Raw genomic sequence first — 23,972 nt, forward strand, 5'->3', positions numbered from 1 at the left:
GAGAGATTTTATTTTCCTGGGCTCCAAAATCACTGCAGGTGGTGACTGCGGCCATGAAATTAAAAGATGCTTACTCCTTGGAAGAAAAGCTATGACCAACCTAGATCAGATCAGATCAGTCGCTCAGTCATATCCAACCCTTTGCGACCCCATGAATTGCAGCACGCTGGGCCTCCCTGTCCATCACCAACTCCCAGAGTTCACTCAGACTCACGTCCATCGAGTCAGTGATGCCATCCAGCCATCTCATCCTCTGTCGTCCCCTTCTCTTCCTGCCCCCAATCCCTCCCAGCATCACAGCCTTTTCCAATGAGTCAACTCTTCGCATGAGGTGGCCAAAGTACTGGAGTTTCAGCTTTAGCACCATTCCTTCCAAAGAAATCCCAGGGCTGATCTCCTTCAGAATGGACTGGCTGGATCTCCTTGCAGTCCAAGGGACTCTCAAGAGTCTTCTCCAACACCACAGTTCAAAAGCATCAATTCTTTGGCACTCAGCCTTCTTCACAGTCCAACTCTCACATCCATACATGACCACAGGAAAAACCATAGCCTTGACCAGACGAACCTTTGTTGGCAAAGTAATGTCTCTGCTTTTGAATACGCTATCTAAGTTGGTCATAACTTTCCTTCCAAGGAGTAAGCGTCTTTTAATTTCATGGCTGCAGTCACCATCTGCAGTGATTTTGGAGCCCAGAAAAATAAAGTCTGACACTGTTTCCACTGTTTCCCCATCTATTTCCCATGAAGTGATGGGACCAGATGCCATGATCTTCGTTTTCTGAATGTTTAGCTTTAAGCCAACTTTTTCACTCTCCACTTTCACTTTCATCAAGAGGCTTTTTATTTCCTCTTCACTCTCTGCCTTAAGGGTGGTGTCATCTGCATATCTGAGGTTATTGATATTTCTCCCAGAAATCTTGATTCCTTGTTTCTTCCAGTCCAGTGTTTCTCATGATGTACTCTGCATATAAGTTAAATGAGCAGGGTGGGAATATACAGCCTTGACGAACTCCTTTTCCTATTTGGAACCAGTCTGTTGTTCCATGTTTAGTTTCAACTGTTGCTTCCTGACCTGCATACAAATTTCTCAAGAGGCATATCAGGTGGTCTGGTATTCCCATCTCTTTCAGAATTTTCCACAGTTTATTGTGACCCACACAGTCAAAGGCTTTGGCATAGTCAATAAGGCAGAAATAGATGTTTTTCTGGAACTCTCTTGCTTTTTCCATGATCCAGCGGATGTTGGCCATTTGATCTCTGGTTCCTCTGCCTTTTCTAAAACAAGCTTGAACATCAGGAAGTTCACAATTCACATATTGCTGAAGCCTGGCTTGGAGAATTTTGAGCATTACTTTACTAGCATGTGAGATGAGTGCAATTGTTCGGTAGTTTGAGCATTCTTTGGCATTGCCTTTCTTTGGGATTGGAATGAAAACTGACCTTTTCCAGTCCTATGGCCACTGCTCAGTTTTCCAAATTTGCTGGCATATTGAGTGCAACACTTTCACAGTATCATCTTTCAGGATTTGGAATAGCTCAACTGGGATTCTATTACCTCTACTAGCTTTGTTCGTAGTGATGCTTTCTAAGGCCCACTTGACTTCACATTCCAGAATGTCTGGCTCTAGGTGAGTGATCACACCATCGTGATTATCTGGGTCGTGAAGATCTTCTTGGTACAGTTCTTCTGTGTATTCTTGCCACCTCTTCTTAATATCTTCTGCTTCTGTTAGGTCCATCCCATTTCTGTCCTTTATCGAGCCCATCTTTGCATGAAATGTTCCTTTGGTACCTCTGATTTTCTTGATGAGATCTCTAGTCTTTCCCATTCTGTTGGTTTCCTCTATTTCTTTGCATTGATCGCTGAAGAAGACTTTCTTATCTCTTCTTGCTATTCGTTGGAACTCTGCATTCAGATGTTTATATCTTTCCTTTTCTCCTTTGCTTTTCACTTCTCTTCTTTTCACAGCTATTTGTAAGGCCTCCCCAGACAGCTATTTTTCTTTTTTGCATTTCTTTTCCATGGGGATGGTCTTGATCAACCATCCCCATGGAAAAGACCAACCTAGATAGCATATTAAAAAGCAGAGACATGACTTTGCAGGCAAAGGTTCATCTAGTCAGAGTCTAGTTTTCCCACTAGTCATGTATGGCTTGAGAGTTGGGCCATAAAGAAAGCTGAATGGTGAAGAATTGATGCTTGTGAGCTGTGGTGTTGGAGAAGACTCTTGAGATTCCCTTGGGAGACTTCAAGGAGATCAAGCCACTCAATCCTAAAGGAAATCAGTCCTGAGTATTCATTGGAAGGACTGATGCTGAAGCTGAAACTGCAATACTTAGGCCACCTGATACAAAGAACTGACTTATTTGAAAAGACCCTGGGAACTGACTTATTTGAAAAGATGCTGGGAAAGATGCAAGGCAGGAGGAGAAGGGGATGACAGAGGATGAAATAGTTGAATGGACTCACCAACCTGGATGGACATGAGTTTGAGCAGGCTCTGGGAGTTGGTGATGGACAGGGAAGCCTGGCATGCTGCAGTCCATGGATTGCAAAGAGTCAGACATGACTGAGCAACTGAACTGAACTGAACTGATACACTCTTTTTTTATGTTTTTTTTTGTTTGTTTGTTTGTTTGTTTCTACTATATTTTAATCACAGGATACTGAATATAGTTCCCTATGCTATGCCTTTTTTTGTGTGTGTGCACAATATATTTATTTATTTGGCTTTGTTGGGTCCTAGTTGCAGCATGTGGGATCTTCCTTGTATCATGCAGGATCTTTTGTTGAGGGACATGGACTTTCTAGTTGTGGTTCACAGGCTTAGTTTCTCCACAGTATGTGGGATCTTAGATTCCTAGTCAAGGATCAAAACCCATGCCCCCTGGACTGCAAGGCAGAATCTTAACCACTGGACCACCAGTGAAGTCCCAGGACCTTCTTTTTATCCATTCTGAATGTAATGATTTGCATCTACCAACCTTAAACTCCTAGTCCCTTCCACTCCCTTCCCCTTTCCCCCTTGGCAACCACAAGTCTGTTCTTTATGACTGTGAGTCTGTCTCTGTTTTGTAGGTAGGTTAATTTGTGCCATATTTCACATTCCATATATAAGTGATATCATATGATATTTGTCTTTCTCTTTCTGACTTACTTAGTATGATAATCTGTAGTTGCATCCATGATGCTGCAGATGACATTATTTTGTTCTTTTTATGGCTGAGTAGTATTCCATTTTATATATGTACCACATCATTTAAAAAAAATTATTTGTTTTAATTGGAGGCTAATTGCTTTACAATATTGTGGTGGTTTTGTCATACATCAACATGGATCAGCCACAGGTGCACATGTGTCCCCCCATCCTGAACCCCCTCTTCCATCTCCCTCCCCACCCCACCCCTCTGGGTTGTCCCAGAACACCAGCTTTGAGTGCCCTGCTTCATGCATCGACCTTGCACTGGTTATCTATTTTAAATATGGTAATATACATGTTTCAGTGCTATTCTCTCAGATCATCCCACCCTTGCCTTCTCCCACGTAGTCCAAAAGTCTGTTTTTTACATCTGCATCTCTTTTGCTGCCTTGCATATAGGATCGTCATTACCATCTTTCTGAATTCCATATATATGTGTTAATATACTATATTGGTGTTTCTCTTTTTGACCCACTTCATTCTGTATAATAGGTTCCAGTTTCATCTACCTCATTAGAACTGACTCAAATGTGTTCTTTTTTATAGCTGAGTAATACTCCATCGTGTATGTGTACCACAACTTCCTTATCCATTCGTCTGCCAATGGACATCTAGGTTGCTTTCATATCCTAGCTATTGCAAACAGTGCTGCAGTGAACATTGGTGTATGTGTGTCTCTTTCAGTTCTGGTTTCTTCGGTGTGTATGCCCAACAATACCCCATTTTTTTTATCCATTACTTCATCAATGGACATTTAGATTGCTTTCATGTTTTGGCTATTGTGAATACTGCTGCTATGAACATAAACATGCATGTATCTTTTTGAATTCTAGTTTTTTCTGGGCATATGCCCAGGAATGGGTTTACTGGATCATAAAGTAATTCTATTTTTAGTTTTCTGAGGAACCTCTGTATTGTTTCCCATGGTAGCTGTATCAACCCTAACTTACATTCCCACCATTAGTGTGGGAGGGTTCCTTTTTCTCCACACCCTCTCCATAATTTATTATTTGTAGGCTTTTTAATGATGGACATCCTGACCAGTGTGAGGTGGTAGATTTGATTTGCATTTCTCTAATAATTAGTGATGTCAAATATCTTTGCTGGTGCCTACTGGCCATCTGCATGTCTTCTTTGGAGCAATATCTATTAAAATCTTCTACCCATTTTTTGGTTGGGTTGCATGTTTTTATTTTGTTGAGTTGTATCAGCTGTTTGTATATTTTGGAGATTAAGCCCTTGTCTGTTGCATCATTTACAAATATTTTTCTCCCATTCTATAGGTTGTCTTTTTGTTTTGTTTTATCATTTCCCTTGCTGTGCAAAGTCTTGTAAGTTTGATTAGGTCCCATTTGTTTATTTTTATTTTTAATTCTATTGCCTTAGGAGACTGACATAAGAAAACATTGGTATGATTTATGTCAGGGAATACTTGCCTATGCTTTCTTCTAGGCATTGTATGGTGTGATGTCTTATGTTTAAGTCTTTAAGTCATTTTGAGTTTATTTTTGTGCATGATGTGAGGGTGTGTTCTACCTTCATTGCTTTACATGCAGCTGTCCAACTTCCTTAGCACCACTTGCTGAAGAGACTATCTTTTCCCTATTTTAAATTTTTACTTCCTTTGTTGAAGATTAATTGATAGTAGGTATGTGGGTTTATTTCTGGGCTGTATATTCTATTCCATTGATTTTTATGCTATTTTCACACCAATGCCACACAGTTTTGATTATTGTAGCTTTGTAGGTTTGTCTGAAGTCTGAGAGAGTTATGCCTCTAGGTTTGTTTGTTTGTTTGTTTTTGCCTCAAGATTTCTTTGGCAATTCTGGGTCTTTTGTGGTTCCATAAAAAATTTTAGATTATTTGTTTTAGTTCTGAGAAAAATGTCATGGGTAGTTTGATAGGGATCACATTAAATCTTTAGATTTCTTTGGATAGTATTGCCATTTTAACAATATTGATTTTTCCAATTCAAGAACATAGAATATCTTTCAATTTATTTCAGTCATCTTTAATTTCCTTTATCAGTGTTTTATAGTTCTTGGCGTATGTCTTTCACCTCCTTGGTTAGGTTTATTCCAAGGTTTTTTCTCTTTTTTTTGATGTGAGTTTTAAAAGGTATTGCCTTTCTGATATTTCATTCTTAGTGTAAAGGATTGCAAACACTTTCTGAATGTTAATCTTGTATCTTGCTACTTTGCTGAATTCATTTATTAGATCTAGCAGTTTTTGTGTGGAGTCTTTAGGGTTCTCTTCATATAGTGTCATGGAATCTGCATATAGTGACAGTTTTACCTCTTCCCTTCCAATTTGGATGCATTTTATTTCTTTTAATTGTCTTCTAACTGTGGCTAGGACTTCCAATACTATGTTCAAAAGAAATGGTGAGAATGGGCATCCTTGTCTTATTCCAGATTTTAGCAGGAAGGCTTTTAGCTTTTCACTATTGAGTATTATATTGGCTGTGGGTTTGTTATAAATGGCTTTTATTATGTTGGGATATGTTCCCTCTATTCCCACATTAGTAAGAGTTTTTATCATGAATAGGCGTTGACTTTTATCAGATCCATTTTCTGCATTTATTGAGATGATCAGGTTTTTTTTCTTTTTTTACTTTTCTTTTGCTAATGTGGTATATTACATTGATTTGCATGTGTTGAACCATCCTTACGAATCTGGGATGAATATCCACTTGGTCACCATATCCATATCCACTTGGTCATGGTGTATGATCTTTTTTATGTGTAGGTTTATTTAATTTGCTAACATTTTGTTGATAATTTTTACATGTATCAATAGATTCGTCAGAGATTTTGGCCTGTAATTTTCTTTTCTGGTGTTATCTTTGTCTGATTTATTATCAGGGTGATGGTAGCCTCATAGAATGTTTTGGGGAGTATTCCCTGCTCTTTAATCTTTTGGAAGAGTTTGAGAAGAATTGGTATAAGTTTTTCTTTGTATGTTTGGTAGAATTTGCCTGTGAAGCCATCTGGTCCTGGACTTTTGTCTGTAGGGAGTTATTAAAATATAGATTCTATTTCAGTTCTAGTGATTTATCTGTTCAAATTATCTATTTCTTCTTGCTTCAGTTTTAGTTGGGTTATGTGTTTCTAGAAAGTTGTTAATTTTTTCTAGACTGCAAAATTTGTTGGCATATAATTGGTATTCTCTTATGTTTTTTTGTATTTCTGTGGTATCAGTTGAGATTTTTCCTTTTTGAGTTTCTATTTTATTTGTTTGGGTTCTCTCTCCTTTCTTCCTGGTGAGCCTGGCTAGAAGTTTGTCAATTTTGTTTACTCTTTCGAAGCACTAGCTCTTGGTTCTGTTGATTTTTTTTTTCCTATTTTTTAATCTCTATTTTATTTATTTTCCCCTGATTTTTATTATTTTCTTCTTTCTGTTGATTTTAGGTTTTGTTTGTTCTTCTTTTTCTAATTCTTTTAGGTGGTAGGTTAGGTTGTTTACTTGAGATTTTTCCATTTGTTGATGAAGACCTGTATGACTATAAACTTCCCTCTAAGAATTGCTTTTGCTGCGTAGCATAGTTTTGTGGGGGCTTCCCTGGTTGCCCCTGGTAAAATGAAAGTGACACTTGCTCAGTTGTGTCCGACTCTTTGGGACCCCATGGACTATAAAGTCCGTGGAATTTTCCAGGCCAGAATACTGGAAAGGGTAGCCTTTCCCTTCTCTAGGGGATCTTCCCAACCCAGGGATAGAACCCAGGTCTCCCACATTGCAGGTGGATTCTTTACCATCTGAGCCACAAGGGAAGCCCCATATAGTGGTAATGTATCTGCATGCAATGCATGAGACACAGGAGATGCAGGTTCAACCCCTGGGTTGGGAATATCCCTTGGAGGAGGACATGGCAACCCACTCCAGTATTCTTGCCAGGAAAATCCCATGGAGAGAGAAGCCTGGTGGGCTGCAGTCCATAGAGCCACAGAGAATTGGACATGACTGAGCAACTGAGCAATCCAATCAAAATAGATTTTGTATAGTTAAGTTTTCATTGTTGTTTGTCTCAAGATAATTTTAAATTTCCTTTTTAATTTTCTCACTGACCCACTGGTTTTTAAGTAGTGTGTTATTTAGTCTCCATGTAATCTTTTTTTTTTTTTTTCCTTGTTTCTTTTCCTGTAGTTGATTTCTAGTTTCATGCCATGTGGTCAGAAGAGATTCTTGAAGTAATTTCTATACTCAAATTTATTGAAGTTAATTTTGTGCTTTAATATATGGTAAATCCTAGAGAATGTTCTATGTCTACTTGATAAGAATGTATACCTTGTTTTTTTTAATGTAGTGTTCTGAAAATATCAATTAAATCTAATTCTTCTATTGTATCATTTAGGACCTCTGTTTCCATATTGATTCTCTGTATGGAAGACCTGTGCATTGATGTGAATGGGTGTTAATGTCTTCTCTTATTATTGTATTCTTATTGCTTTCTCTTGTTATGTATGTTAGTATTTGTTTTATGTATTTTGGTGCTCCTATAGGTGCATATATGTTGATGAATGTAAAATCCTCTTTTTGAACTGACCTTTTTATCATTATATAATGTCCTTCTTTATGTTTCTTTATAGCCTTTGCTTTAAAGACTTTTTTTTTTTTTGATGAGTTCAGTTCAGTTCAGTCACTCAGTCGTGTCCGACTCTTTGCGACCCCATGAATCGCAGCATGCCAGGCCTTCCTTTCCATCACCAACTCCCGGAGTTCATTCAAACTCATGTCCATCGAATCAGTGATGCCATCCAGCCATCTCATCCTCTGTCGTCCCCTTCTCCTCCTGCCCCCAATCCCTCCCAGCATCAGAGCCTTTTCCAATGAGTCAACTCTTTGAATGAGGTGGCCAAAGTGTTGGAGTTTCAGCTTTAGAATCAATCCTTCCAAAGAACACCCAGGACCGATCTCCTTTAGAATGGACTGGTTGGATCTCCTTGCAGTCCAAGGGACTCTCAAGAGTCTTCTCCAACACCACAGTTCAAAAACATCAATTCTTCGGTGCTCAGCTTTCTTCACAGTCCAACTCTCACATCTATACATGACCACTGGAAAAACCATAGCCTTGACTAGATGAACCTTTGTTGGCAAAGTAATGTCTCTGCTTTTGAATATGCTATCTAAGTTGGTCATAACTTTCCTTCCAAGGAGTACGCATCTTTTAATTTCATGGCTGCAATCACCATCTGCAGTGATTTTGGAGCCAAAAAATAAATAAATAAATAAAATAACATAAAGTCTGACACTGCTTCCACTGTTTCCCCATCTATTTCCCATGAAGTGATGGGACCGGATGCCATGATCTTAGTTTTCTGAATGTTGAGCTTTAAGCCAACTTTTTCACTGTCCTCTTTTACTTTCATCAAGAGGCTTTTTAGTTCCTCTCACTTTGTGCCTTAGGGTAGTGTCATCTGCATATCTGAGATTATTGATATTTCTCCTGGCAATCTTGATTCCAGCTTGTGCTTCTTCCAGCCCAACATCTCTCATGATGTACTCTGCATATAAGTTAAATGAGCAGGGTGGCAATATACAGCCTTGACGAACTCCTTTTCCTATTTGGAACCAGTCTGTTGTTCCATGTCCAGTTCTAACTGTTGCTTCCTGACCTGCATACAGGTTTCTCAAGAAGCAGCTCAGGTGGTCTGGTATTTCCATGTCTTTCAGAATTTTCCACAGTTTATTGTGATCCACACAGTCAAAGGCTTTGGCATAGTCAATAAAGCAGAAATAGATATTTTTCTGGAACTCTCTTGCTTTTTCGATGATCCAGTGGATGTTGGCCATTTGATCTCTGGTTCCTCTGCCTTTTCTAAAACCAGCTTGACCATCTGGAAGTTCATGGTTCATGTATTGCTGAAGCCTGGCTTGGAGAATTTTGAGCATTACTTTACTAGCATGTGAGATGAGTGCAATTGTGTGGTAGTTTGAGCATTCTTTGGCATTGCCTTTCTTTGGTATTGGGATGAAAACTGACCTTTTCCAGTCCTATGGCCACTGCTGAGTTTTCCAAATTTGTTGGCATATTGAATGCAGCACTTTCACAGCATCGTCTTTCAGGATTTAAAATAGCTCAACTGGAATTCTATCACCTCCACTAGCTTTGTTCGTAGTGATATTTTCTAAGGCCCACTTGACTTCACATTCCAGAATGTCTGGCTCTAGGTGAGTGATCACACCATCGTGATTATCTGGGTCATGAAGACCTTTATCGTACAGTTCTTCTGTGTATTCTTGCCACCTCTTCTTAATATCTTCTGCTTCTGTTAGGTCCATACCATTTCTGTCCTTTATCAAGCCCATCTTTGCATGAAATGTTCCCTTGGTATCTCTAATTTTCTTGAAGAGATCTCTCGTCTTTTCCATTCTGTTGTTTTCCTCTATTTCTTTATATTGATCTCTGAGGAAGGCTTTCTTATCTCTTCTTGCTATTCTTGGAACTCTGCATTCAGATACTTATATCTTTCCTTTTCTCCTTTGCTTTTCACTTCTCTTCTTTTCACAGCTATGTGTAAAGCCTCCCCAGACAGCCATTTTACTTTTTTGCATTTCTTTTCCATGAGTACAGTATCACAATTCCTGCTCTCCTGTCATTTCTGTTTGCATGAAATATCTTTTTTCATCTTTACACTTTCAATCTGTATGTATCCTTTGCCTAAGTTGAGTATTGTAGGCAGCATGGGTCTCTTTTAGGCTCTTGGTATTTTTTTTTCCAATTTTTTTAATTTATTATTATTTTTAATTGAAGGATAATTCCTTTACAGAATTTTGTGGTTTCCTGTCATACATCAACAAGAATCAGCCATAGGTACACCAGTGTCCCCTCCCTCCAGAACCTTCCTCCCCATCCCACCCTTCTAGATTTTCACAGAGCCCCTGTTTTAGTTCCCTGAATCCAAGTTCTTGTTTATAATGCAGTTGGCCACTGTGTGTCTTTTGATTCTGCACCCATTGACATTTAAGGTAATTATTGATACATATGTATTTATTTCTATTTCAAACCTAGTTTTCCAGTTGATTCTTTGCTTCTTCTTTATTCTTCTTTTTATTTTTGCTTTCCTTTCAATATTTTAATGATTTAACTTTATTTTATGCTTTATTTTATTCTCTTCTCTCTCTCTCTCTCTCTCTTTTTTTTTGTGTGTGATTCTATTGTATGCTTTTGACTTGTGGTTGCCCTGTTTTTCAAGTATGTTAACACTTTTATATATCTGCTTGCTTTAGACTGTTAGTCACATAGGCTCAAACACATTCTAAAAATAAGAAACAGAATTTGCATTTTCTTATTCTCCTTCCCCACATATTTGGGCTTGCTTGGTGGCTCAGATGGTAAAGAATCTTCCCGCAGTTTGGGAGACCCAGGTTCGATCTCTGGGTTGGGAAGATCCCTTGGAGAAGAGAATGGAAACCCACTCCAGTATTCTTGCCTGGAGAATTAAATGGACAGAGGAGCCTGGCAGACTACAGTTCATGGGGTTGCAAAAAAAGTCAGACATGACTGAGCAACTAACACTTTCATACTTTTCCCCACATAATATGATTTTAATGTCCCTTTTTACATCTTCATGTTTATCTTTTTGCTGCTCCTCATGTTTATCCTTGCTTTCACAAATAGGTTTTTTTTTTTTTTTTTTTGACCTGTATTCTCACTAATTTAAGTGATTTACTTTTCAACTATGATTTCCTCCTTCCTATATCTTCCTGCTTCTTTTCTATTTAGAGATAACTTTTCAATATCTCTTTTAGGATAGTTTTAGTATTGCTGTATTCCTTTAGTTTTTGCTTATCTGAGAAATTACTTCTCCTGCCATTCTAAATAATCTTTCCGGGTAGAGTATTGCTGTTCAGTCACTCAGTCATGTCCAACTCCTTGTGACCCCATGGACTGCAGCAAGCCAGGCTTCCCTATCCTTCACTGTCTCCTGGAGTTTGCTCAAATTCATGTCCATTGAGTTGATTTTTTTTTCTCTTTTAATACTTTCAATATATTTTGCCACTCCCTTCTGGCATGTAGTGTTTCTGTAGAGAAATCAGCTGACAGCCTATGGGAATTCTCTTAAATGAGCTCTTTGTTTTTCTCTTGCTGTCTTTAGAATCTTCTCTTTATCTCTAACTTTTACCATTTTTATCATAATATGTTGGTATTAGACTGTTTGGGTTCATCTTGTTTGGGGCTCTCTGTGCATCTTGTATCTAGGAAGTTTTCAGCCATAGTTTTTTCAAATACATTTTCAATCCCCTTTTCTTTTTCTTTTTTTTTCTCCTTCTGGAATCCCTATTATATATAGATTGGCCTGCTTTATATTATCCCATAGCTTTCTTACATTGCTTTAATTTTTCATTTAGCTTTTTGTCCGCTGTTTTGATGAAAGAATTTCCATTATTCTATCTTCCAGGTCACTTATTCTTTCTTCTGCATTATTCATTCTGCTGTTCATTGCCTTGAGCTCAGTTTTAGTCTCAGCAAATGCATTCTCCTGAATCCTTATAGTTTCTAGTTCCTTTTCCCAGTAATTTGCATTTCTGTTGATAGCCTTTCTTTATTCCTTCAGTATTTTCATTGCCTCCTTTTGAGCTTGCTGTCTATTAGACTGAAGAGATCTGTTTCATTGTTCTTTCAAGGGAATTTTCTTGGTCTTTTAACTGAGAGTGATTCCTCTTCTTAATTTTGCTTATGTTTCTCTTTGAATTTAGGTGAAACAATTATCTACTGTTGTCTTAGAGTGTTATTTATATGTGGGAGTGTCCCTCTGTAGCTTTTGTGGATTTAATTTTTTTTTTTTTTTTGTAGGAGGACTGTTTTAGGTTTTGATGCGTGCCATCTATTTCCTCAGCATATGCTGGCTATTTTCCCCTTGATGGGGGTGTGCAGTTGTGTGGGTGTATGGCATGTGCACTCTCCAGGAAGGCACTTGGCTCCCAGTCACGGGTGCCTTGGCAGTGGTGGTGAGCCAGGCATACTTCAAGGAAGGTGGCGGAAGTGACCTGCATCAACTCACAGGACACTTGGAGGTGGTAGTAGCATCTGTCCGTGCCTGCCTCTGGGGTCTGAGGTGGCAGCATCAGCTTACACCTACCCCTGGAGCTCATGTAGGCAGTACCCTGCCACCTCAGAGTACACAGATAAAGAAGCGCCTATGGGGGCTTGCCCCTCAACTTGAGTGCCCCCAACAATGCCATCTTAAAAGGGCTTACTTTTTTTAGTTTAAAAATTTTTATTTATTTATCTAGTTTTTGCTGTGCTGGGTCTTCATTACTGCACACAGGCTTTCTCTAGTTGTGGTGAGCAGGGGGCTATTCTATAGTTGTGGTGTGCAGGCTTTTCTTACTTCTCTTGTTATAGAGTATGAGCTCTAGGGTGCACTGGCTTCAGTAGCTGTGGCATACAGGATTCATAATAGAGACATGTGGACTTAGTAGTTATGGCACACAGGCTTAGCTGCCCTATGATATGTGGATCTTCCTGGACTAGGGATCAAACCTATGTCCCCTGCATTGGCAGGTGGATTCTGAACCACTGGATCCAAAGCTTCCCCTCCCCAACCTTTTTTTTTTTATTCCTTGCATTTGCAATGGAACTAGCCTGAGATTTCATCCATGGGCCCTAAACATTCTTGGAGAATTTCTTGTTTTTATCCTTAACTTAAGGGACATTTTGATATATATCATTTCATATGCAGTGCTGTTTAGGGAATAGCAAGTGTGTAATGAGAAAAAGTACACCTAATATAAAGGTAGGTGTCTCAGAGCTTTTCTGTTTCATATGTGAAGCCCACTATCTCTCATGATAACTTTGTTGATAACATTTACAAATGGACTTAGAATCAAGTTTCATAAAATGAATCTGGATCAATGACCTAGCAACCTAGCTCATGACATGAGTCAGCTTCAGATAGAGAGCACATTTTGTGTTTTAAACACTCAAACAAAAGTTCACACATTCTTATTTGGGGAAAAAAAAAAATGACACTTGAAGTCCTTTTTCACCCAAACACATTTAGAGGTAAGAGCTCACAAGTCTTGACATTATTTCATTTTATTATGTGCATTCATCAAGAAACCAAGATATGGTGCAGCTACAAAAACTGATGATTGTGGAATGGACAAATTTGACAGCACTTCACTTCCTTTATGTTCTGATTATACATTTATCAGAAAACCTCTGTCTCTTCCAGTTCAGCTAGAAATTGGTAAAAGTCAAGAATTCAAAGCCTGGCAAACCTGATATTAACATCTAGATTGATGGTGCTCTTTTTTTGTGTAAAAGTGAGACACCCTCATGCAGACACTAGATCCCAGCCTCTTCGTCATCTTGTTTATAATTTATCTCCATGTTTTAATTCTGTAAAATGATTTTGGTTATCAATTAGTGATTAAAGCTTATCTGTGAATCAGAATGATTAGAACCCAAGGGAATCACGTTTGGCATTCAGCCCAGTCCCACTGAGGGTTTTAATGGGGCGACATCCTTCATAGAATAAACACATCACTGGGTTTAAAAATTGTGCCTCCATTAGTGTTATGATTTGTTTCACATGAAAAAGTGACCCTAGAAATGTGTTGCTTTAGAAGGGACTTTACAGCTTTTAAGTGTGTTGTTTTTATTTCTTTCTTTTTTTTTTTTTTTTCAGGTGTACTTCAAAAGGAATTATCCAGATAATGATGATGCTCAGTGACTGTGTGGTTATGAATGCTTCCAATGGACAGACCTTAATCTTAACTATTTTTGAGATAGCAGTGTGATCCTCCTGTGAAGTCAAGTCTATTCTGAAGGCATTTCTTCAATAGTATTTGCCTTGCATAAACTAAATTGTACTTCTTTATACCAGCAACAAATATTTACACATACAAGATGTTAGTTTATTTGGATTTATCTCTCTCCAACTTCACACAGTGATTTCAAACTCTTAGAAAATGACTTATTAATTTTGAAAGGTTATACTATTTTTTTTCTTTATCCAAATCTGAGAAGCAAGCCACCAATAAAATCTGTCTCCCAGGTTTTGTGCCTTGAGAGAGTCCAGAACTAAAGCTTATTTTCTAAGTTATAAAACAAATTTGTCACAGATTTTTTTTTTTTTTTTACTGTTCCCAGAATTACATATTACTTTCCAGTTATATCAAGGATTCTGTTTACTTGAAAACTGTGAGGTTGCTGTTTTGTTTCACAACTGCCTTTAATATAACTAGGATCAATTATTTCACCCAAAGACCTCTGGTTAAAATACTACAGAGAAAACTGATAGGAAAAACAAAAAATATACTCTAAGTGATATTATAGGGGAGAGTGGTGCTCCCGAAAAAGAAGATATGTGATTAAGATACAGAAGGACAATATTTAATTTTATATCTTAAAAGAGAAGGGAGAGAAAACATGCTTTCTCAAAATAGGAACCCTTTGAGGGCATTTGATAATGAAGAACAGACATGATCATTGATTGTCTTCTAGATTGGGGATTTTTTTTACATTTATTTTATGGTACAGTGCAAAGAAATAGAGGAAAACAACAAAATGGGAAAGACTAGGGATCTCTTCAAGAAAATCAGAGATACCAAAGGAACATTTCATGCAAATATGAGCTCGATAAAGGACAGAAATGGTATGGACCTAACAGAAGCAGAAGATATTAAGAAGAGATGGCAAGAATACACAGAAGAACTGTACAAAAAAGATCTTCATGACCCAGATAATCACAATGGTGTGATCAGTCACCTAGAGCCAGACATCCTGGAATGTGAAGTCAAGTGGGCCTTAGAAAGCATCACTATGAACAAAGCTAGTGGAGGTGATGGAATTCCAGTTGAACTATTCCAAATCCTGACAGATGATACTGTGAAAGTGTTGCACTCAATATGCCAGCAAATTCGGAAAACTCAGCAGTGGCCACAGGATTGGAAAAGGTCAGTTTTCATCCCAATCCCAAAGAAAGGCAATGCCAAAGAATGCTCAAACTATCGCACAATTGCACTCATCTCACATGCTAGTAAAGTAATGCTCAAAATTCTCAAAGCCAGGCTTCAGCAATACATGAACCATGAACTTCCAGATGGTCAAGCTGGTTTTAGAAAAGGCAGAAGAACCAGAGATCAAATGGCCAACATCCGCTGGATCATGGAAAAAGCAAGAGAGTTCCAGAAAAACATCTATTTCTGCTTTATTGACTATGCCAAAGCCTTTGACTGTGTGGATCACAATAAACTGTGGAAAATTCTGAAAGAGATGGGAATATCAGACCACCTGATCTGCCTCTTGAGAAACTTGTATGCAGGTCAGGAAGCAACAGTTAGAACTGGACATGCAACAACAGACTGGTTCCAAATAGGAAAGGAGTTCGTCAAGGCTGTATATTGTCACCCTGTTTATTTAACTTATATGCAGAGTACATCATGAGAAACGCTAGACTGGAAGAAACACAAACTGGAATCAAGATTTCCGGGAGAAATATCAATAACCTCAGATATGCAGATGACACCACCCTTATGGCAGAAAGTGAAGAGAAATAAAAAGCCTCTTGATGAAAGTGAAAGTGGAGAGTGAAAAAGTTGGCTTAAAGCTCAACATTCAGAAAACGAAGATCATGGCATCTGGTCCCACCACTTCATGGGAAATAGATGGGGAAACAGTGGAAACAGTGTGAGACTTTATTTTCCTGGGCTCCAAAATCACTACAGATAGTGACTGCAGCCATGAAATTAAAAGACACTTACTCCTTGGAAGGAAAGTTATGACCAACCTAGATAGCATATTCAAAAGCAGAGACATTACTTTGCCAACAAAGGTTCGTCTGGTCAAGGCTATGGTTTTTCCTGTGGTCATGTATGGATGTGAGAGTTGGACTATGAAGAAGGCTGAGCGCCGAAGAATTGATGCCTTTGATCTGTGGTGTTGGAGAAGACTCTTGAGAGTCCCTTGGACTGCAAGGAGATCCAACTAGTCCATTCTGAAGGCGATCAGCCCTGGGATTTCTTTGGAAGGAATGATGCCAAAGCTGAAACTCCAGTACTTTGGCCACCTCATGCGAAGAGTTGACTCATTGGAAAAGGCTCTGATGCTGGGAGGGATTGGGGGCAGGAGGAGAAGGGGACGACAGAGGATGAAATGGCTGGATGGCATCACTGCCTCGATGGACGTGAGTCTGAGTGAACTCCGTGGGCTGGTGATGGACAGGGAGGCCTGGCATGCTGTGATTCATGGGGTCGCAAAGAGTTGGACACGACTGACCGACTGATCTGATCTGATCTGATACTGCTGTTAAGTCGCTTCAGTCATGTCCGACTCTGTGCGACCCCATAGATGGCAGCCCACCAGGCTCCCCCGTCCCTGGGATTCTCCAGGCAAGAATTCTGGAGTGGGTTTCCATTTCCTCCTCCAATGCATGAAAGTGAAAAATGAATGTGAAGTCCCTCAGTCGTGTCTGACTTGTAGCGACCCCATGGACTGCAGCCCACCAGGCTCCTCCGTCCATGGGATTTTCCAAGCAAGAGTACTGGAGTGGGGTGCCATTGCCTTCTCCGATGGTACAGTATAGATAACATAAAATTTGCCATATTACCATTTTTAAACATACAATTCAGTGGCATTAATTGTATCCACAATATTGTACAACAATCAACATCTATTTAATTTTTGTTAATTATATTAGTACTTTTCAGTGTGTTATTTCTACAGAGTCATTTTTGGTGAAGTTTTATTTCTTTAGCAGTGGATTTGTTTCTGTGAGTGTTGAGCTTGACTGGCATAAAATTATTCATAGTATCTTAAATGTTTGATCTCTGCTGCATCTAAAATTATGTTGTTCTTTGCTTTTTAACTTTGTGACTTTGCCCTGTTTTTTTCCTTGAAAAGTCTTTTTTTTAATTTTTATTTCTTAATTTTTTTAAATTTATTTATTTTAAAGTCTTGAATGACTTTTTCCTATTAATTTTCAAAGAATAATTTTTTTTGCTTCATTGACCCTTTGGTGGGTTTCTTTTCCTTTTTTTTTTTTTTTTTTTTTTGGTAGTTTCACTATATTATTCTTTCTTTCCTTTAACTTTTCTTCATTTACTTTGTGATATTTTTCACTAAATTCTTAAATTAGAAACTTATATTAGAAAAGTGATTAAGTTAAAAATTAAGTACACAAAGCCTACTTTTTTCCCCTAAGACTCACTTTAGCTGCAACTACAAGTTTTGGTACTTAGCACTGATCAATAACCATTGTATTTAGGTATTTTCTAATTTTTAATTTTATTCATTATATCTTTTACCCATGAGTTATTCATAAGTGTAATGTTCTCTAAATTTCAAATGCAAATTGCTTTTTACTATGAGATTAAACCATGTGAAAATCACATACAGCCTTGTTTTAACCTATAAAAATGGCAGTTTCATATGGTTCAACATATTAATTTTCTTTTGTTATTAACCTAAAACTTAATTTTGTTTTAGTCAGACATTAGATTGAGGATTTTAAACCAAAGATATCCACACTCACACAGAGAGTCCTTGTTTCCATTTTATATTTTACTTGGTGATTTAGAAATGTTATGTATGTAAACAGTGTTTTCAAATAAAAATCCTGGTCAAGAACTGAATGTTTTTTGATACATGCTACAGATTGGTTCTCTGACATGCAGTCTTGGATGGAGTTCAGTATTGGCATATGTATTAAGGGTGCCATTAGGATCAGCACTTGTGGAATCAAGAGGGAAGAAATGGGATAGGGCAGAGGAAAAAATCAAGCTGGAGCACTGGCCAGATGACCTTAGCTGATCCATGGGAGTTCTGATGTGATGACCCTTTGGGATTGTTGTGACAGATCCACTGGCCAGCTTTTCATACATCCACCTGGATGGGTCATTGTACAAAGGCTGCGCCCAGGGTGGCTGGTGGCTTAAGGTCACCCACTAGCAGCACTTCTAGTGGCTGGGCAGTGAGTCCGTGAAGGGAGGTCTGAACAGCACATCTGCATGCCCCTCATGGGTGTGTCACAGCTCCAGAGGTAGGTGATGAGTGTGCACTGTGATGGAAACTCTTGGTGATTGATGTTTCACTAAAATGACTGAGTAACTGATTCTCCGGTATTCCCTATGGTTTAAAAAATAAAGGAGGAAGTCCATGTAGGGGAGAAAGCCTCATTCTGTAGGGTCAGCCCAGTTGTCACCTCTTCTAGGAAGCAATCTCAAGATCATTCATCATCCTAGTTAATGCTTATTTCTCTGATACCCTGGTCACCTCTCATTTGTTAAACCCAATCATGCTTGGCTAGTGCCTGTTCTCACTATCTTGAAATACTTAATTTTTGAACAAGGGTCCCTTCTTTTTCCATTTTGCACTGGGTTCTGTAAATTATGTAGCCTACCCTGACTATGAGTATTCATAGGTGGTTTGTTTTCTTACTAAACCACAAGCTTCTAAAAACTTTAAACTGTACCCTGTTTACTTTTTAATTACATCTTGCAGCGTAATGTCTATCACATTTTTGTTGTTCATTAGTTGCTAAATTGTGTCCAACTCTTTTGCAATCCCATGGATTGTAGGCCACTAGGCTCCTCTGTCCATGGGATCTCCCAGGTAAGAGTACTGAAGTGGGTTGTCATTTCCTTTTCCAGGCGATTTTCTGGACCCAGGGATCATACCTGCGTCTCCTGCATTGGCAGGCAGATTCTTTATCACTGAGTCACCTGGCTAGCCTTACAGCACACTGTCTGTCAAACAGCATAAGGGATGCTCATTGCTGAATGAATTTTGACTGAAAACAAATATTCTTTCTGAACGTTATGATTTTGAAATTTTAAGAGGTAGCCTGGAGAAGGCAATTGCAACCCACCCAAGTACTCTTGCCTGGAAAATCCCATGGATGGAGGAGCCTGGTAGGCTGCAGTTCACGGGGACACAACTGAGGGACTTCACTTTCACTTTTCACTTTCACGCAATGGAAAAGGAAATGGCAACCCACTCCAGTGCTCTTGCCTGGAGAATCCCAGGGTTGGGAGAGCCTGGTGGGCTGCCATCTATTGGGTTGCACAGAGTCAGACACAACTGAAGTGACTTAGCACCAGCAACAGCAGCAGCAGCCTCGGATAACAGAAAGCCCTGGGTTTGGAGTCAGTCACATTGATCTGCATGCCAATTCTTTATCTGCTACTTGCTAGCAGTGTAGGTGTTCAAAAAGTGTAGTGTCCAACTGGGACACTTGGGAGTGAAAGGAAATAACTAGCTGAGTTACCAACATAATAAACTGGCACCAACCTTGACAAAATGGGCTCTGGATACCATATAGCCATGTAGCCTTAATTACTTGCATAGGTAAGTCTCAGCTTCCGAATCTCAGCTTCTTCATCTGGAAAATGAATATAACTTCTGCTCTTGAGCAGTTGCTTTGGTTGGATGATGGATGGACAGAAAGCATCCAAAGAAGCAAAGGATGGAATCACTGACCTTGGTGATTCTTAATCATCAAGAGAAGAGAGCGAGATGGGTATGTTTGAAAGTAGGTAAGAGACTGTAAAGGATGTATTTGAGTATGATCTCATCTGACAGCCTAAGTTATAACTGTTCCTCTTCATTTAACACATAGTTAAAATGATGTAAGCACATGGGGAGGAGCACAAGCTCTGGAGTCAGCCTTCTAGGGACAAATACTGGCTCCTCTGGGCATTATGACTGGGTTTGGATACGAGTTCTGCTACCTGTTAATTGTGGGCTGTTAAGGTTGGGAAGCCCACTGTGCTTCAGTTTCTTTGTAACATTGAGATGGGAGTAGTATGTTTCTCAGAGAGCAATTTCAAAGATTAAATACATCAGAGACAGTCACAGAATATGGTCTGTGAGCTAGTGCCAGTTCATGACCTGTTTGTAACCAGGTCTGAAATAAGTACAGAAAATTCAAGAAAGCTAGAAACTCACAGCCATCTGCTGTTGCAGTGACGTCCATACTCAGGATGGGTGGGATCTTGAACAGCCCAGGGACCATTGTGAGTGTTGCACTTGCAGGGGGAGGTGCACGTGGCTGAGCTGCACACTAACTGTGCACAATGGATCAGTGATTAGGTTGCAATGGGCTGAAAATATAAAAGCTGACTCAACCTGAGATGTGAGAAGCACTACTTTAGAACAATACTGGATATGTAGTTAGCTCTACTACCTTCTTTGTTACCGTATTTGTTACCATATTTATATTTAAAATTAGACCATAGTGATAATTCCCTGTCAGTTGAATGGTTAAGACTCTGCACCTTCATTGCTGGTGCCATATGGGATGTTGATGCTGGTGCTCTGTGGACCACACTTTGCCAAGCAAGCACCTGGAGGAGAGGGCTCTGGACTGGGGTGTATCCCCTTGGCTCTTAGGGGCTTCACCCTATGGGGACTGGGAGGAGGGTGTCAGCGGAGGACTAGACTGGGGTTCTCTAAAGTGTGTGGCTCAGGGCAGAGGTCTCTTGCCCTGTTCTAAGGGCAACCTGGTCCCCTCTTTGCCCATGTCCTGATGCATCCATGGGCTCTGTTCTCACACTACAGGCCCTGGTCCTCCCCTACCAGCTCTGTCAGCAAGAACCTACTGTAGAGCACAGGGAACAATATTCAATATATTTTAATAACCTTCATGGAAAAGAATCTGAAAAAAATATTATATATATATATATATATATATATATAGTGTACATATTATATATATAACTGAATCATCTTTGCTGTCCACTTGAAACTAACATAATATTGTAAATCAACAATACTTAAATAAAAAAAATGATGCTAAGTTCTTCAAAAAAGTTTTAAAAAATAAAGGGATGAGATCCTGCTTGCAAATATGAATGTGGTGATACCCAGTGAGTCCACCTGGCCACCACTCCTCACCTGCACTCTGTAGGTGGGAGCCCGAGTTATCTTTCCTCATGTTACCTGCAGGACTCAGCCTAGCCATGCCTGCTGTATGTGTGTACACATGCACATGCACACAATTATAGGTAATCTTTGAGAGTCTGGGCATCACACATGAGCAGGAATGCATAGCACTCTCTGCCTTTATTGATGTCCCTGTACCTACCATGACCCTCCAGTGCCCTGCCATCTCTATGGGAGGCAGAGGAAAGCTGGCAGCTCGGGTATGAATGTGCCGTTCCCATCCAGTGAACAAGGACAACAAAGAACTGTTGGGAGGCAATCCTCAATGCATATGCTTACCTACTGTTAACTATAAACAAAAATAAATGGAATGTCGAGAAAACATGTGATGCTCTTTTTCAAACTCATGTAGGAGATAGAGTTTTAAGTTTAAGTTTATTTTTTAAAATTTATTTTAATTGGAGGTTAATTACTTTATAATATTGTATTGGTTTTGCCATACATCAACATGAGTCCACCACAGGTATACACGTGTTTACCCCAAACCCTCTCCCTCCTCCCTCCCTGTACCATCCCTCTGGATCGTCCCAGTGCGCCAGCCCCAAGCAACCAGTATCATGCATCAAACTTGGACTGGCGATTCATTTCATATATGATATTATACATGTTTCAATGCCATTCTCCCAAATTATCCCACCATCTCCCTCTCCCACAGAGTCCAAAAGAATGTTCTATATATCTGTGTCTCTTTTGCTGTCTCACATACAAGGTTATTGTTACAATATTTCTAAATTCCATATATATGTGTTAGTATAAATTGCCAACATCCGCTGGATCATGGAAAAAGCAGGAGAGTTCCAGAAAAACATCTATTTCTGCCTTATTGACAATGCCAAAGCCTTTGACTGTGTGGATCACAAAAATTGTGGAAAATTATGAAAGAGATGGGAATACCAGACCACCTGATCTGCCTCTTGAGAAATTTGTATGCAGGTCTGGAAGAACAGTTAGAACTGGACATGCAACAACAGACTGGTTCCAAATAGGAAAAGGAGTACACCAAGGCTGTATATTGTCACCCTGTTTATTTAACTTATATGCAGAGTACATCATGAGAAACGCTGGACTGGAAGAAACACAAGCTGGAATCAAGATTGCCGGGAGAAATATCAATAACCTCAGATATGCAGATGACACCATCCTTATGGCAGAAAGTGAAGAGGAACTCAAAAGCTTCTTGATGAAAGTGAAAGTGGAGAGTGAAAAAGTTGGCTTAAAGCTCAACATTCAGAAAATGAAGATCATGGCATCTGGTCCCATCACTTCATGGGAAATAGAAACAGCAGAAACAGTGTCAGACTTTATTTCCCTGGGCTCCAAAATCACTGCAGATGGTGGGTGCAGCCATGAAATTAAAAGACGTTTACTCCTTGAAAGGAAAGTTATGTCCAACCTAGATAGCATATTCAAAAGCAGAGACATTAATTTGCCATCAAAGTTTCGTCTAGTCAAGGCTATGGTTTTTCCTGTGGTCATGTATGGATGTAAGAGTTGGACTGTGAAGAAGGCTAAGGCTGAGCGCCAAAGAATTGATGCTATTGAACTGTGGTGTTGGAGAAGACTCTTGAGAGTCCCTTGGACTGCAAGGAGATCCAACCAGTCCATTCTGAAGGAGATCAGCCCTGGGATTTCTTTGGAAGGAATGATGCTAAAGCTGAAACTCTAGTACTTTGGCTACCTCATGGGAAGAGTTGACTCATTGGAAAAGACTCTGATGCTGGGAGGGATTGGGGGCAAGAGGAGAAGGGGACGACAGAAGATGAGATGGCTGGATGGTATCACTGACTCGATGGACCTGAGTCTCAGTGAACTCTGGGAGTTGGTGATGGACAGGGAGGCCTGGCATGCTGCGATTCATGGGGTCACAAAGACTTGGACACGACTGAGTGACTGATCTGATCTGCTCTGATCTGATACTGTATTGCTGTTTTTATTTCTGGCTTACTTCACTCTGTAGAATGGCTCCAGTTTCATCCACCTCATTAGAACTGATTCAAATATATTCTTTTTAATGGCTGAGTAATACTCCATTGTGTATATGTACTGCAGATTTCTTACCCATTCATCTGCTGATGGACATCTAGGTTGCTTCCATGTCCTGGCTATTATAAATAATGCTGCAATGAACATTGGGGTACATGTGTCTCTTTCAATTCTAGTTTCCTCAGTGTGTATGCCCAGCAGTGGGGTTGCTGGGTCATAAGACAATTCTATTTCCAGTTTTTTAAGGAATCTCCACATTGTTCTGCATAGTGGCTGTACTAGTTTGCATTCCCACCAACAGTGTAAGAGGGTTCCCTTTTCTCCACATCCTCTCCAGCATTTATTGCTTGTAGACTGTTGGATTGAAGCCATTCTGACTGACGTGAAATGGTACATCATTGTGGTTTTGATTTGCATTTCTCTGATAATAAGTAATGTTGAGCATCTTTTCATGTGTTTTTTAGCCATCTGTATGTCTTCTTTGGAGAAATGTATATTTAGTTCTTTGGCCTATTTTTTGATTGAGTCATTTATTTTTCTGTAATTGACCTGCAGGAATTGCTTGTATATTTTTGAGATTAGTTGTTTGTCAGTTGCTTCATTTGCTATTATTTTCTCCCATTCTGAATGCTGTCTTTTCACCTTGCTAATAGTTTCCTTTGATGTGCAGAAGCTTTTAAGTTTTATTAGGTCCCATTTTGGAGAAGGCAATGGCAACCTACTCCAGTACTCTGCCTGGAAAATCCCATGGACGGAGGAGCCTGGTAGACTGTAGTCCATGGGGTTGCTAGGAGTCGCTTTTCACTTTTCACTTTCATGCATTGGAGAAGGAAATGGCAACCCACTCCAGTGTTCTTGCCTGGAGAATCCCAGGGACGAGGGAGCCTAGTCGGCTGCCG

General features: G+C 39.4%; 1 protein-coding gene across 1 annotated transcript in view; it reads left to right on the top strand.

The window, feature by feature from the left end:
- The window catches only part of LOC109567078 (ATP-binding cassette sub-family C member 4-like), a 383,334-nt gene extending 365,559 nt beyond the window's left edge, over nucleotides 1–17,775 (top strand). The window contains exon 31 of the mRNA XM_070800391.1: nucleotides 13,835–17,775. Coding sequence (XP_070656492.1) covers nucleotides 13,835–13,879 — 45 coding nt within the window. The 3' untranslated portion in view covers nucleotides 13,880–17,775. The remainder of the gene's footprint in view (nucleotides 1–13,834) is intronic.
- The last annotated feature ends 6,197 nt before the right edge of the window (nucleotides 17,776–23,972 follow it).

The sequence above is a fragment of the Bos indicus genome, chromosome 12 (assembly GCF_029378745.1).
Source record: "Bos indicus isolate NIAB-ARS_2022 breed Sahiwal x Tharparkar chromosome 12, NIAB-ARS_B.indTharparkar_mat_pri_1.0, whole genome shotgun sequence".
In the NCBI taxonomy this organism is placed as follows: domain Eukaryota; kingdom Metazoa; phylum Chordata; class Mammalia; order Artiodactyla; family Bovidae; genus Bos; species Bos indicus.